This window comes from Alexandromys fortis, unplaced genomic scaffold (genome assembly GCF_014885135.2).
Source record: "Alexandromys fortis isolate MF-2015 unplaced genomic scaffold, M_Fortis_MF-2015_v1.1 scaffold_2_1_26212458, whole genome shotgun sequence".
NCBI lineage: Eukaryota > Metazoa > Chordata > Mammalia > Rodentia > Cricetidae > Alexandromys > Alexandromys fortis.
The window spans coordinates 11,072-22,760 of record NW_026067930.1 but is presented as its reverse complement, the minus strand read 5'-3'; the positions used below and the strand labels follow the sequence as shown (position 1 = coordinate 22,760).

The 11,689-nt window shown below is 47.3% G+C and overlaps 2 protein-coding genes across 5 annotated transcripts in view; both read right to left on the bottom strand.

The window, feature by feature from the left end:
* LOC126503455 (apolipoprotein L6-like) overlaps positions 1–11,689 on the bottom strand; it is a 120,239-nt gene that overhangs the window by 104,515 nt on the left and 4,035 nt on the right. For all 4 annotated transcript variants that reach the window (XM_050145159.1, XM_050145157.1, XM_050145158.1 and 1 more), the window contains exons 2-3: positions 10,262–10,451; positions 6,945–8,117 (exon numbers count right to left, since the gene is read on the bottom strand). In XM_050145159.1, coding sequence (XP_050001116.1) covers positions 7,301–8,117; positions 10,262–10,451 — 1,007 coding nt within the window. In that variant the 3' untranslated portion in view covers positions 6,945–7,300. The remainder of the gene's footprint in view (positions 1–6,944; positions 8,118–10,261; positions 10,452–11,689) is intronic.
* Positions 1–11,689, bottom strand: part of LOC126503452 (apolipoprotein L2-like) — a 120,239-nt gene that overhangs the window by 104,515 nt on the left and 4,035 nt on the right. The window lies entirely within an intron of this gene.

Genomic DNA, 11,689 nt, shown 5'->3' with positions numbered 1-11,689 from the left:
TATATATATGAGCAGTTTGGATTCTGAGACGTGGCAGGTGCTGTGAAGTCCTTTCCCCGAAGTGAATGCTTGGGTCAGCTCCTCAGGGCCAGCATCATACGTTTTCAGTAATTCTCTCAGGGACTTGGGTCAGGGTGACAGGGATGGAGTCATCTCATCAATAGCAGGTTCAAAAATACTCCTATTAATACAGAGATGCATCTTAAAAATAACTTACTGGAAGAGGTCCATTGGTCCACTGTGGGTACACATCACCACTGTAGCTGTTGGCTGTGGAAGGTTGTGGAGTTTTGTAGGACAGTCAACAACACTCACCCAGGACTGTAATATGCTCAGGTGGGGCCACAGCCCAAGAACTATCCAGCAGGAAGACATCAGAGCAAGTCCATGGAAGCATTTGCCAGGATAATTGGTGAAGTTCAGAGTAGCTTGCTTAAGGTCCAAGTGGGGTAAGTTGGGGAGAAGTGACCATCTGTACTAGTCAGGGTCTCTAGAGTAGCAGAACTCACAGAATAATTCTCTACATAGAAAGGAGTTTATTAGCATGACTCACGGACTGTGGCTCAGCTAGTCCAACAGTGGCTGAAGACTCCAGATGCTGCTCAGTCCCCAAGGCTGGATGTCTCAGCTGGTCTTCAGTATACGTGGGAATCCTGAAGAAGGAGGCTGTAATGCGGTGAAGGGATCGACTTGTTAATGGAGGCGAAACCAAGGAGGCAAAGATCACCAGCTTCCTTCTTCCATGACCTTATATAGGCTTTCAGTAGAAGGTGTGGCTTACTTCCTCAATATATCTGTGTTAAAGACGTGCCTTCCTGCTTTAAATCTCACTTAGACGTGAGCCTCGCCACTTCAAATTAAGCAAAATCCCCTCACAGGTGTGTTCTACATTTGAGTTTTAATTTAATTTCAGATGTAGTCAAGTTGACAATTAAGACTAGTCACACACCATTCACCCAGAGTCCATGAACCCACTGCCACCAAGACACAGAAATTGTTAGGAAATAAACACTTTTGGAAACTTGTGGTACAGAGTTTGAAACATAGCTTCATCGAGCTAAGGCTGACTGGGAAGTTTGTGTGTGCCTGTGTTTATGTGCACTGTGTGGGATGTTGTTTAAATTAGTTCAAGTGAAAACAGTTTATATTTTAATCATCTGCACCCTGAGTCCTTGACTGATCTGGGATCCAGGATTTGGGACTGGCTTCTTCCCTCTGAGCATCTCCAGCATCAGAGACAAGCTCCTTCTTCCTGGTACCCACTTTCCCATGGCCTCTGCGGCATGTGTGCCAGACATCCGGCTACCAAGGAGAGCAGTGCCTGCTAGGGATGAGCAGAGCAGTCAATCCTAGGTTTGTTTTTCTGATGAAAAAGAGAGATTCAGAGAGGCAAAGTACTGTGCACGATGTCACACAGCTGATTCTGACTTCGAGGGGAACATGTAATTTTTATTAATTCCAAAGTTTCTAGAATATTCTCTGCTTGTACAGGCACATAGCTGGCCCCTCTCTTGGTTCTGCCCTTTGATCTCTCAAACACACAGCCTTTGACACTGTTCACAGGATTGTGCACTTTGCTCTCTGGGTCCCCAGGCTGGCACTGTTTCCCACCCAGCACACAGAACATCCTCTGACCCCCTCTGCAGCTCCACAGACTGAAGAGAGCCTGGCTAAGGCCAGGGGGTGCAGGCTGGACACCCACTGACTTCCTTCCTTCTAGAATCCAGAACAGCACAGTCTTTTTTGGGCCTCAGGTTTCCCCGTGGATCCTGGCACAGACACACATACTGAGAGATTCACGGTGCAGTCTCTGGGCTCCTTGTATCTCACGCGTCCACATTTGCCACCATCTTTTTATGTAGCCATACCAAAAGGACAACTCCAGGATGGTCAAGACACAAGAATGGGAGGACTCTGGGTTCTCTGCTCTCTCCATTCACATCCTTAATTCCTCCATTTCCCAGAGGGCACCCAGAACAGCCACCTTCCCTCTGTCACACATCAGGCTGTCTGGAACTAACTGAACCCCTTAGTGAACCCATCTTTTGGTTTTGTACAATCTCTTGTGCTGATTTCTTGCAGATTATGGAGGGAGCCAAAAGCAGATTGAAGGAGGAGTTTGCTGTCTAGCTCTATTCTGTGCTGACCCTCACACACCCCCTTTACAAGTCTATGAGCCTAGGTTATCTAGGCAGCCAATCCCAGTGCTGCCCCTCTGACTTGGGCTCCTCTCTTCATTGACCAAGCAGCACTTGCAGAGGCATTCCACACCCGACTAGCATGCTGGGCAGGGGATCCTGCAGTGATGATCCCCCTGGTCATCTTGATGGCACAGCCATGTTGTCTGATTGCTTTCAGAGTTTTGTTGAATTCTTTGGTTGCTGTAGAAATCTTTCTAGTAACCTTAGCCATGGTTACCTAAACCACATTTGTTATTACCCTGACTTCAGCGTCATCTGACAACTTCCTTGCTTTATCCACAGCAGTAGTAACAGCTGTTACAACAACTTTTTATCCCAGCTTCAGCACCACTCTTAAGAGTCCTTAATATGAAGACTGCCAGATTTACACCAGCCAAGTCCAGGATTCCAGGGCGGCGCCTGTGGAGTTGGCCACCACACTGGAGAGGGCACAGCCACTGGGAATTTGTTCTATATGGTCAGCTTCCTGCTGGTTACCTCGAACTCCCCTTTCAACTGAGGAACAGATTCTAAAAACCTCTTCCTGCTCTGTTCTTTTTCAAGGCTTGTCATTGTTATCTATGGCCACGTGTGCTACAAGCTCCTTCAGAGTTTCCGGCCCCACAGCTGCCTCCTCCTACGACAGAAGAGTAATCCGTGAGGATCACACATTCCAAATCAAGCCTCATGTAAAGATTGAGAACATTTTAGATCCAGCTGTAGGATATGTTAGGCCGGAAGTGTCCTGGATATTAATAGGGCAATAGGGGACGTTTTTTCTTCTGGGTCAGGACCTCACTTCCCTCAGATTCTCCACTTGTGAATATTGTCTTCAGACCACACTGACTCTGGAAGCTGTCTCGATCCTCCTGATATTTGGGAGCGCTGAATAGAATAGAAAAGCCACCCAAGAAGTCTACAGCAAAGACAGCGTGTGATGAGCACCTTTGAGCACAGCGCTGCACATCCGTGGAGTGTGAGATTGGAGCAGGGCTGACAAGTGTCCCTTCTCCCTCTCGCATGTCCTCTGTTAGCCTCTTCTGTCTTCAGTTCCTCCTTGTCCTTCCAACCCTGGTGTCCTCACCTTCTACCTACACCTCCTTTCTGGGGTCACTCACTGTCTCCCCTGGACCCTGGCTGAGACCCTGGTCCTGATCTCTCTGGTCTCTGGGAAGGGAGCTGGCACTTGGTTTCCCGTCCCTGAACTGCTGCTCATCCCAGGCTGTCATCATGTCCTATCATCCTGCACTTTTATTCCTCCTGAACACAGCTGGGCTCCAGATCTCAGTAAATACAGTCAAGCTCAACCCAGCTCTGTGCCGCTGCACTGTGGGCTCTCGGCCTCCTCAGTTCACAGAGGACCCTGCTGTTGTTACAGCTCCTCAAATGGGAGGAAAGTGACTGAGACAGGACCTGGGGACACAGCTAACCATGTCTACATTTTTCTGACTTGTTCTCAAATGAGTTCTTAAGTCCTTATTCCTACAAGGAGATTTTTGATCTGGTTTTCTCCCATTAGCTTTTCAAGGGTACCTTTCAGGAGCATCGACTGTGTGCTGATCATTCTGAGCACTCCATGTCAGGATCCTGTTCCTCTTACACTAAGTTTCAATAGCAATGGCACTGGGTTGAGAAATGGTAACTGACTTGCCAAAGCCACATAACTGGGAGGTGATAATAGTGGTCCTTCCAGCTGTGGACATCCTAGCCAAGACAGTGGCCTCCTGTCCTATTAGGATGCAAGGGAAAGTTGATCAGTTGAAGTTGTGATCTTGAGAAGGGATTGAATGAACACATTGGAGAGATGAGGTTCAATGTTCTGGCATCTGGGGGTGGGAACTGCATGTTACAACGGCAATAGCTAATATCTATGGCACATGGTTGTGGACTTCCATGCTAGGACTCCTGATTCATGGAAAGGAGACTCTGACTGTGCACACTTGCTCTGTCCACACTCAGCCTCTTGCCCTGAGCCATCGGGTGATTGATACGTGGATCCTCTTCCTGAGGATCTCAGAACTGCAATCCCACCTGAGGTCTTTCTCTGGAATATCATCACTGCCTCCAACCCTGTACACGGTACTTTGTGGACAAGCTGTGCCCACGGGCTCTTCCCTTCCTCATGTATTTATTCTTTTCTCTATGTCATGTGGACAGCAATGGAACGAGGCCGCCATCACACTCCACCCAGAAGGGAGCAGAAGATCAGCTCTATGAGTCCGTCCTGAAACTTGTCAGGGTTCTTAAATCTTCTACACTTTTTTCTCCCAGAGCACTGTACTCGTCATAGAGAGATAGCAGGGAAGAAGGCGAGGTGTGAGGTCATCGTGATTGTCCCCTGGGCTGAATAGCAGACAGCGTGTGTGTTAATAGAGCTTGTCTCTGGTTGTATCTGAATTTGCAGAGATTGTTCTGGAAGGCTCTGACTTGATGAGTGGTTTAACTTACCGAATGAGTAGAATTCTGGAGTCTGTAAGGAAGTGGGCTACACTTCGAGACTATGGGTCACTCGGAGCATGTCATCGAATGCAATTCTTGACTGTGTCTCCTCCTGTCACTCCTTGGTCCTGGCTTCCATGTGGTAAACACTTGCCTTTGCTGTGCCTGCCCAGTGAGCTTGACCTCAGGACAGCTTCAGTTTCCTCGCTGTGACTGCACTCAGTCCGTGTGCTCACAGGGTCCTTGATTACTCATCAGAGACATGGGTTCGTAGAGCCGTTGTGACAATCAGGTAAAGAACAGTCTCTCACCATAAGTGACACCCTGGTGACAATCCTTGAGGGTCCTGTGCCCTCCCTGTACACAGGACAACCGCCCACCTCTCCTCCTCCTCCATCATTTCCATTTCAATAGTTTATCTTTATAGCTGGGTTCAGATGTCACACTCACTTCAGCTGGGTCTGTGTTGACTGAGCATGTGCCAGGGACAGCCATCTGCAATGCTGTGGACAGCCCTTTTTGTGGCTGAGGAGTCACAGCCCATCATGAGAACCATCCTATCTTCCAACATACAGGACACCCTTGGTGCCTGAACTGAACACAGACCCCAGGGGCAGCAGCTGCAGGCACAGTCCTGTTGTCTGTCACTTGTGTTGGGCAGGGACAGACCTGGTCACAGCTCACCTCTGTGCTGACCTTCCTTCACGCTGTCTGCCTCTCCTGTCCATTTATGGGTCCTCTACTCATCTCTGAGCCTCACTGGTCTCTTTCCATAGCCTTCCCTTTTGTTAAGAACACTTCTAACACCTGAGATATATTATTATATCATAGAAATTGGTTTTAATTTCTTTTTAAATGTATCTCTATTTTGAAAATATGCTGCTACCTACTAGAATACTTTCACCACCCATGAGGTAATGCTGTATCTATGAGAAGTGACCATGGGCTGTGTCAATTCTCACCGACACCCACCATGCTTGTTTGTCTCTGTCATAAAGGAAGGTGTGTTCCTGGTGGGCAGAACCATGGAGGTGAGGTGGCCCTGGACTGGAAGCTGCAGGGAGCTCTCTGGGCACTGGACACCTAAGTGATCATTCATTGAAAGGGCTATGGTGCAGTTGTTTTGAGAGGCCTGTGAGCCTGGAAGAGTGCAGTGACAAAGGCACAGGCTCTTCAAGTAATGTGTGTCCTAAGGGCCACACTGACGGAGTCAGGAAAGAGTGTAGGGTTCAAGGTCAAGGATGTGGTGAGCTATGGTGATGGCTCCTGAGTTTGTTCAGGGACAGAATCTGAGCCTTGGCACAGTGTTCACTATAACACGGACACATGGGCTCAACAGTAGAGAGGACTCCATGAACTTGGACACTAAGGAGCAAGTTGCTAGGCGGCTCATGATGCAGATAGATTTCTTTCCCATGTTTGTCCACTACTCAGTTCTCTTACCATTCTGAGCCCCCAGGGCAATGGTTTTGTCCACATCCAGCTGTCCCTTAGCCAGACATCCTTCCAAGCAATGATAGAAGGGGCTGTGTGACCCAAGAATGATCCTCTAACAGACAAAACCCAGGAAGTACACATGTCATTTCTCTGTCTCAGGTGTTCAGAACTTAGGAAGAAGGCCACTTGAGTGGTAAGGAAGGAGGGGACACTGCTCACTGCTGCAGCCTCAGGATGCTCCTGTGGCCAGAAGGGGAAGGTGAGATCAAGAAGGAAAATGGTTCTTGTATAAATTTCAAATATTCTTGTTAATCCACAATAAAGAAAACAGTTTTAAAAAGAGGAGATGATAGAAATCTGGAGACAATTATCAACTTTCTGTAGTCTACAACCTAGAAAACACGTGATATCATTTTCATAAAACACAAAGCATGACCAGGCCGGTGTTTACAAACTAATTCTTCACATATAATGGAGCAAGTGTAGCTTTCATGTGCATCTCAGCAGATCTCATCCAAATAGAACAGGTGTTAAACTTCAGTAGGAATTAAGCCTTGTGATTTCCCCAAGAGTCTGCTTACAGAGAGCAGAACTCACCACCACATCCTGTCACCCCTCCTTCCTGTAGAGCCCACGGCTGGCACATAGGACCAAGAACCTGATGACCCTGCAGATGGTGTCCCCAGCGTCCCTTCCTTTCCACCCTCTGATCATTCCACCAAAATCTCCATCACTCCATGTGACCAAACCATGAAGAAAGAAATGGGGTTCACACCCAGAATCTGATTGTAAGATTGGGAAATAATTGGAAAAACACAGAATGAGGCAGAACTACGAAGAAGGAGAAGGTCAATATGAAAGCAGTGGGAAAGTTGGCAGCTCGGGGACCTGTGAGGATGGTGAGCCTCTGTTAGGAGCAGTGTGGTGGGTGTGACTGGGGAGCAGCCATGCTGTGGCTTAGCCAGGCCTTGGATGTTCTTCCCAGCTTGGGAGCGTGGTCCTTATGTGGGATGTTGGAGGTTGTTGGATCTAAGAGGGAGGTGGAGTCTAGTGGGAGGTAACAAGCCTGTCCCATCTGTGTTCTGTGTTCTGGTTTCCTTTCTCTTGATGTGGCCTCTCCTCTAGCAGGCACTACCACTGTTATGGCATTGGTATAAGGAGGATACATTCAGGAACCATCAAGTTTCCATGGCTCTGTCCAGCACACCCCACCCCCAGTCCTCCGAGCTGCACTGAAGAAGGGGTCACTGAGTCAGGCTGTCATGAACCCGGATGAGCTCCTGCAACTTCTTCTCCAGTTCCTGAGCCTTCTGCCGCAGCTTTGCAGCAAACTCTGTACCCTCCTGCAAATGCTTTGTGTCTTCTATGATGCTAATTATATCTAGTGCTAGGGAGTGACTTGCAGTGGCTGCAGCAAAGATCCGGTCGTTTTTGGTCATTGCCAGCGCAGTGCCTCCAAAGGCTTTCTTCACCTCTTTCATGCTTTTGGCTGACACCTTCCCTGTGGTCATTAGACGCTTAGCTTTATTTGCTAGGCGAGGGTTGGCTTTGGTCAGCTTGATGGCATCAATGTTCTTCTTTATGTCATCCACAGTGTTAACAAATTTCTTAGATACAGAAACAAGCCCGGTGATGATCTTCTCCAACGATTCTGTAATGTCCTTCTCAGTGTTGTTGATTTTAATGTCATTCTCAGTATCGTTGCTCCTTGTCAGAAGCTGTCTAGCTTCAGCTTCCACCGAAGCCGTGCTTACCTTTTCCACAATTTTTGCGGAAACACTCGTCACAGCTGCTGCTGCTCCAAGTCCCAAGCCTGTGGCTGAAAGTCCCAGACTGACCCCTGCTGACACAGGTGCCAGAGCGATACCAAGGACTGTCAGGAACCCAGACACAGCACCGGTGGACTTGGCCACCACTTGTGTGATGGTGCAGTCCCTGTGCACCTTGTCAATCTTGTCTGCAAGGGCGTGGAGCTTCCTGATGCTCTCCTCAAGCTTCCGTTTCATCTGAGGATAAACTTCCAGAAACCTTTCCTTCTCACGTGAGGCATCTTTCACTGTCCTGTAAAGGGAGAGACAAACTAACTGAGTGAGGAAGAGAGTTTGGAAAGATCTGTCCTGTGGCAATCAGAGCATCTGCTAGGAGTGAAATGGAGGAGAGTCTTACAGCTGTACAATGTTGTTCTTGCATTGATGAGCAGGTTGGATCCACCACACAATGTTTAATTGTTAAGGACAATGAGTTAAACCATATTACTATGTCCTTTAAATTTTTTATTTTATTTGTTTCAGTGTTTTGCCTCTGTGTGTGTGTGTGTGTTTGTGTTTGTGTGTACCATCTGCAGGCCTGTTGCCATGAAGGGCAGAAGGAATTGGATCACTAGACCCAGAGTTACAGGCAGTTGTGAGTCATCATGAGGATGCTGAGAACTGGATGTCAGCCACCTGGAGGAGCTGTCAGGGCTCTTAACTCCTGAGTCATCTCTAGTCACTTACCACACATTTTTATTGCTAGACATTTAATAAATATGACCTCTCCTGAAGGCCAGTGTCATCACTACCAACATACTTCTCTGTAGGAACTCTAAAACACAGAGAAGTGAGGTTAGAGGAAAAAAAAAACCAACAACAACAACTGTATTTTAGGAAAGTTAGTGTTCTCCAGAGCACACTTTTCCCAATAAAAAACCTCCTCTTGGCATCAGCTACTGGGAACTGACCTGTCTACCCTACAGTGACCTGCTGGAGAGGACTATCCACATTTGCTCTGGGACTTGTGATTCGAGAGTCTGCAAATTGCACACCCCTGAGAGAGAAACCCTGCACAGGTATTTTTTGAAGCTGATGTCTCTTTGCCCTGCAGCTGTGTGTATACCTGAGCTGGTGGGGCCGCTCACAGCTAAGACCCTTCCCCTCAAAACCCAGCACATGAATCTCCTTTCCAGCTGTGATCAGAAGATAAAGAACCATGAGTGGATCCCCATTTCCATGTGGGTCCCATCCCCAAGGCACCTCACTGTGACTCTGCAAGTGTTTCCACGGCAGGCAGAACCGAGAAAACCAAACGTGTAGGTTCCCTAGCTCTCGCTAGAATTCCCAGGCTGAGAAGGGTGATGTGTGGTGGGATTTTGCTGTCATTTCTGACCTCCAGGGGATCTAGACACTAAAGGCCTGTGCTCCAAGAGGGAGGGAGACCCTGGATCTCTTGCGGGGACTCTGTATGTGATCAAGGACCACCAAATTTCTGGACACTGAGTCTCATGTTGACAAATACTTTTCGTTGAATCAACTTTACTTAAGTTTTCATAAACTGCTCCCAGAGTGTGGCTTAATCTTGGCTTTCTGTGCCTTTTCTGAGCATGGTTGGTGTTCCCTGCCCAGACTTGTCAAGAATCTTAAGTCAGTTGTGAGACTGCCCTACTTTTGATACTCAATACTCAATCAAGTTCCTGTGTTTAACTTTTGCTATCTTAGTCTTGACCTCCCTCAGGAAGAATCCCATGAGGTCAGCTTCACAGTGCCCCTGCTCCCTGCTCACTACTGCCCCTCACTCAGCTTGTCTGCCAGAGTCCCCAGCTGAATGCCTATCCAGAAGTGTTCTGTCTCTTCCCTTTAGGGCAGCAGTCCTGAACTGCTCCTTCCTGACTGCTAACTCGTGTCAGAATACGGCTTCTCTGCCAAGGCATCTTTCTTGGTGTGTGTCACCTTGTGTGAGCTCTCACGTGACTGTGCTGTGTCTTGAGGACAGCAGACAATTCTCCCTTAATATCTAGATGCACCGTTGGGATGTGGCTAATTTTGTAAAGCGTTTGCCAGGAAAACACGTGGACCTGAGGTCTGTGTTCCAGAGTCCACGTAGAAAAGCTAGGTACAATTCTTTCTATCAGGCTACTGTTACCTTAACCCAAACCACACAACAATGGAACAATGAAAGAGTCTCATGTAGAACACTGATGCAAAAACTTCACAAAATATTGGCAAACTCAATCGTAGAACACTTAAAAAATCATTCATCATGAACAAGAAAAATTCATCTCTTACTTGATGTTTCATGTAGGAAAGTCTGTCAATGCAAGCTACAATATAAACAGACTCCAAGAAAAAAACCACATGATCATCTTCTTAGATGCTGAACAAAGCCTTTGGCAAAATCCACCCCCTTTCATGATAAAGGTTTTACAAAGATCACGGACACAAGAAACATACCTAAATATAATATAAACAATCAACAACAAGCCGACAGCCAACATCAACTTAAATGGCGAGAAACTGGACAAACCAGCTCTTTCCACAAGTAGTTTTCCGAATCCGTCTATGGTCGGCAGGAGCTGCAGGGCCACTGTGCTCCATGTGTCCCAGAGATACTCAACCACAGACATGATGAAGCCTTTCCTCTCTAGATTGGAAGGAAAAGGAATATGNACCTCCACTGGAAAAAGAAACACATTAGAATATCACCTGGCCTGTCACCTTCTTAAGTCTCGTTAAGATGTCTTCTGTTTAGGACACAAGGAGAGGCCAGACATGGCCATTGATCAGTGTCCGGGATCTGTGTGAGACGGCACCAGACTCCCCTGGTCTGCTCAGGTGTATGAATGTGTGGCGTCCACCCTGGTTGTCTCTACTGTGTGTCTCTCTATGTGTTTCTGTCAGTTCTATTTCCCTGTATTGACCTGACCAGTGGCTTTCTCTGGTGTGAGAGAGGAAAGAAAAAAAGACAAAACAAACCGGTCTGTCTGTTTATGCCCTGTGCCTTCTTGTCGGGGACCTGAATCCTTTTGGTTCCGCTAGATCACCCAGAAGCCTAAATTACCTCTGCCTGTCCCACTCCAAGAGCATTCTACTGTTTTGTTGCTGGACTCCCATTCATGGCTGGAGTCAGTCCCAGTCTCTATGAAGTGTTGGGGGGCCCCGGGGGGGGGGCTGACATCTAAGCAGAATGCCCACAAGGAGAAATAGTTTCCAAACCACACACTTCCTTTTCTCCCCTTCCCCCTTTCTCTAAGCAGCCCCTGGGAACAGGAAATGTTCCCCTGAGCAAAAGAGGAAGTTCCACTCCTTCCTCTTTCATGATGTATCTTTTTCAACAAGCAATCTATGTAATTGGAGAACTCAAAACCTACCATTTTTTTCCAAAAGTAGAACACCCCTCCCCCAGAACCTTGTCAGTGTGCGGATTAGAGCAGGACTAGTCAGCCTGGACAGAATGGATTTTCCCTTATGTCCAACACTGACCAATGGGACTTTAAATAATTTTCCCCAGGTTCTTTCAGAAGGATGAATGACAGCTGCTGAAAGATTTCTTTTGTCAGCCAGTTGGCCCCAGATGTTAGAAAATAGTTAGAAAATTTAGAAAAATGTATAGGTATAAACGGGTTCCAGTTGCTGGAGGAAGCTCAAAGGCATTTAACAGCAGAGAACCAATTGAGAGACGACACCTTTTGCATAAACTTAAAGCCACTGTCAACTCTCATGATGAGACACAGTTAGACTTACAGACTCTGTCAGAAGAATATCTCCTAGCTCAAAGTCCTACCCTTTATCAAAGGATACAGCTGGACTATCTCTTGGATTTACAATTATTGGGGATATGGGCAGAAATCAACCCCTCAATACTGCCCCAACACCAAGTTC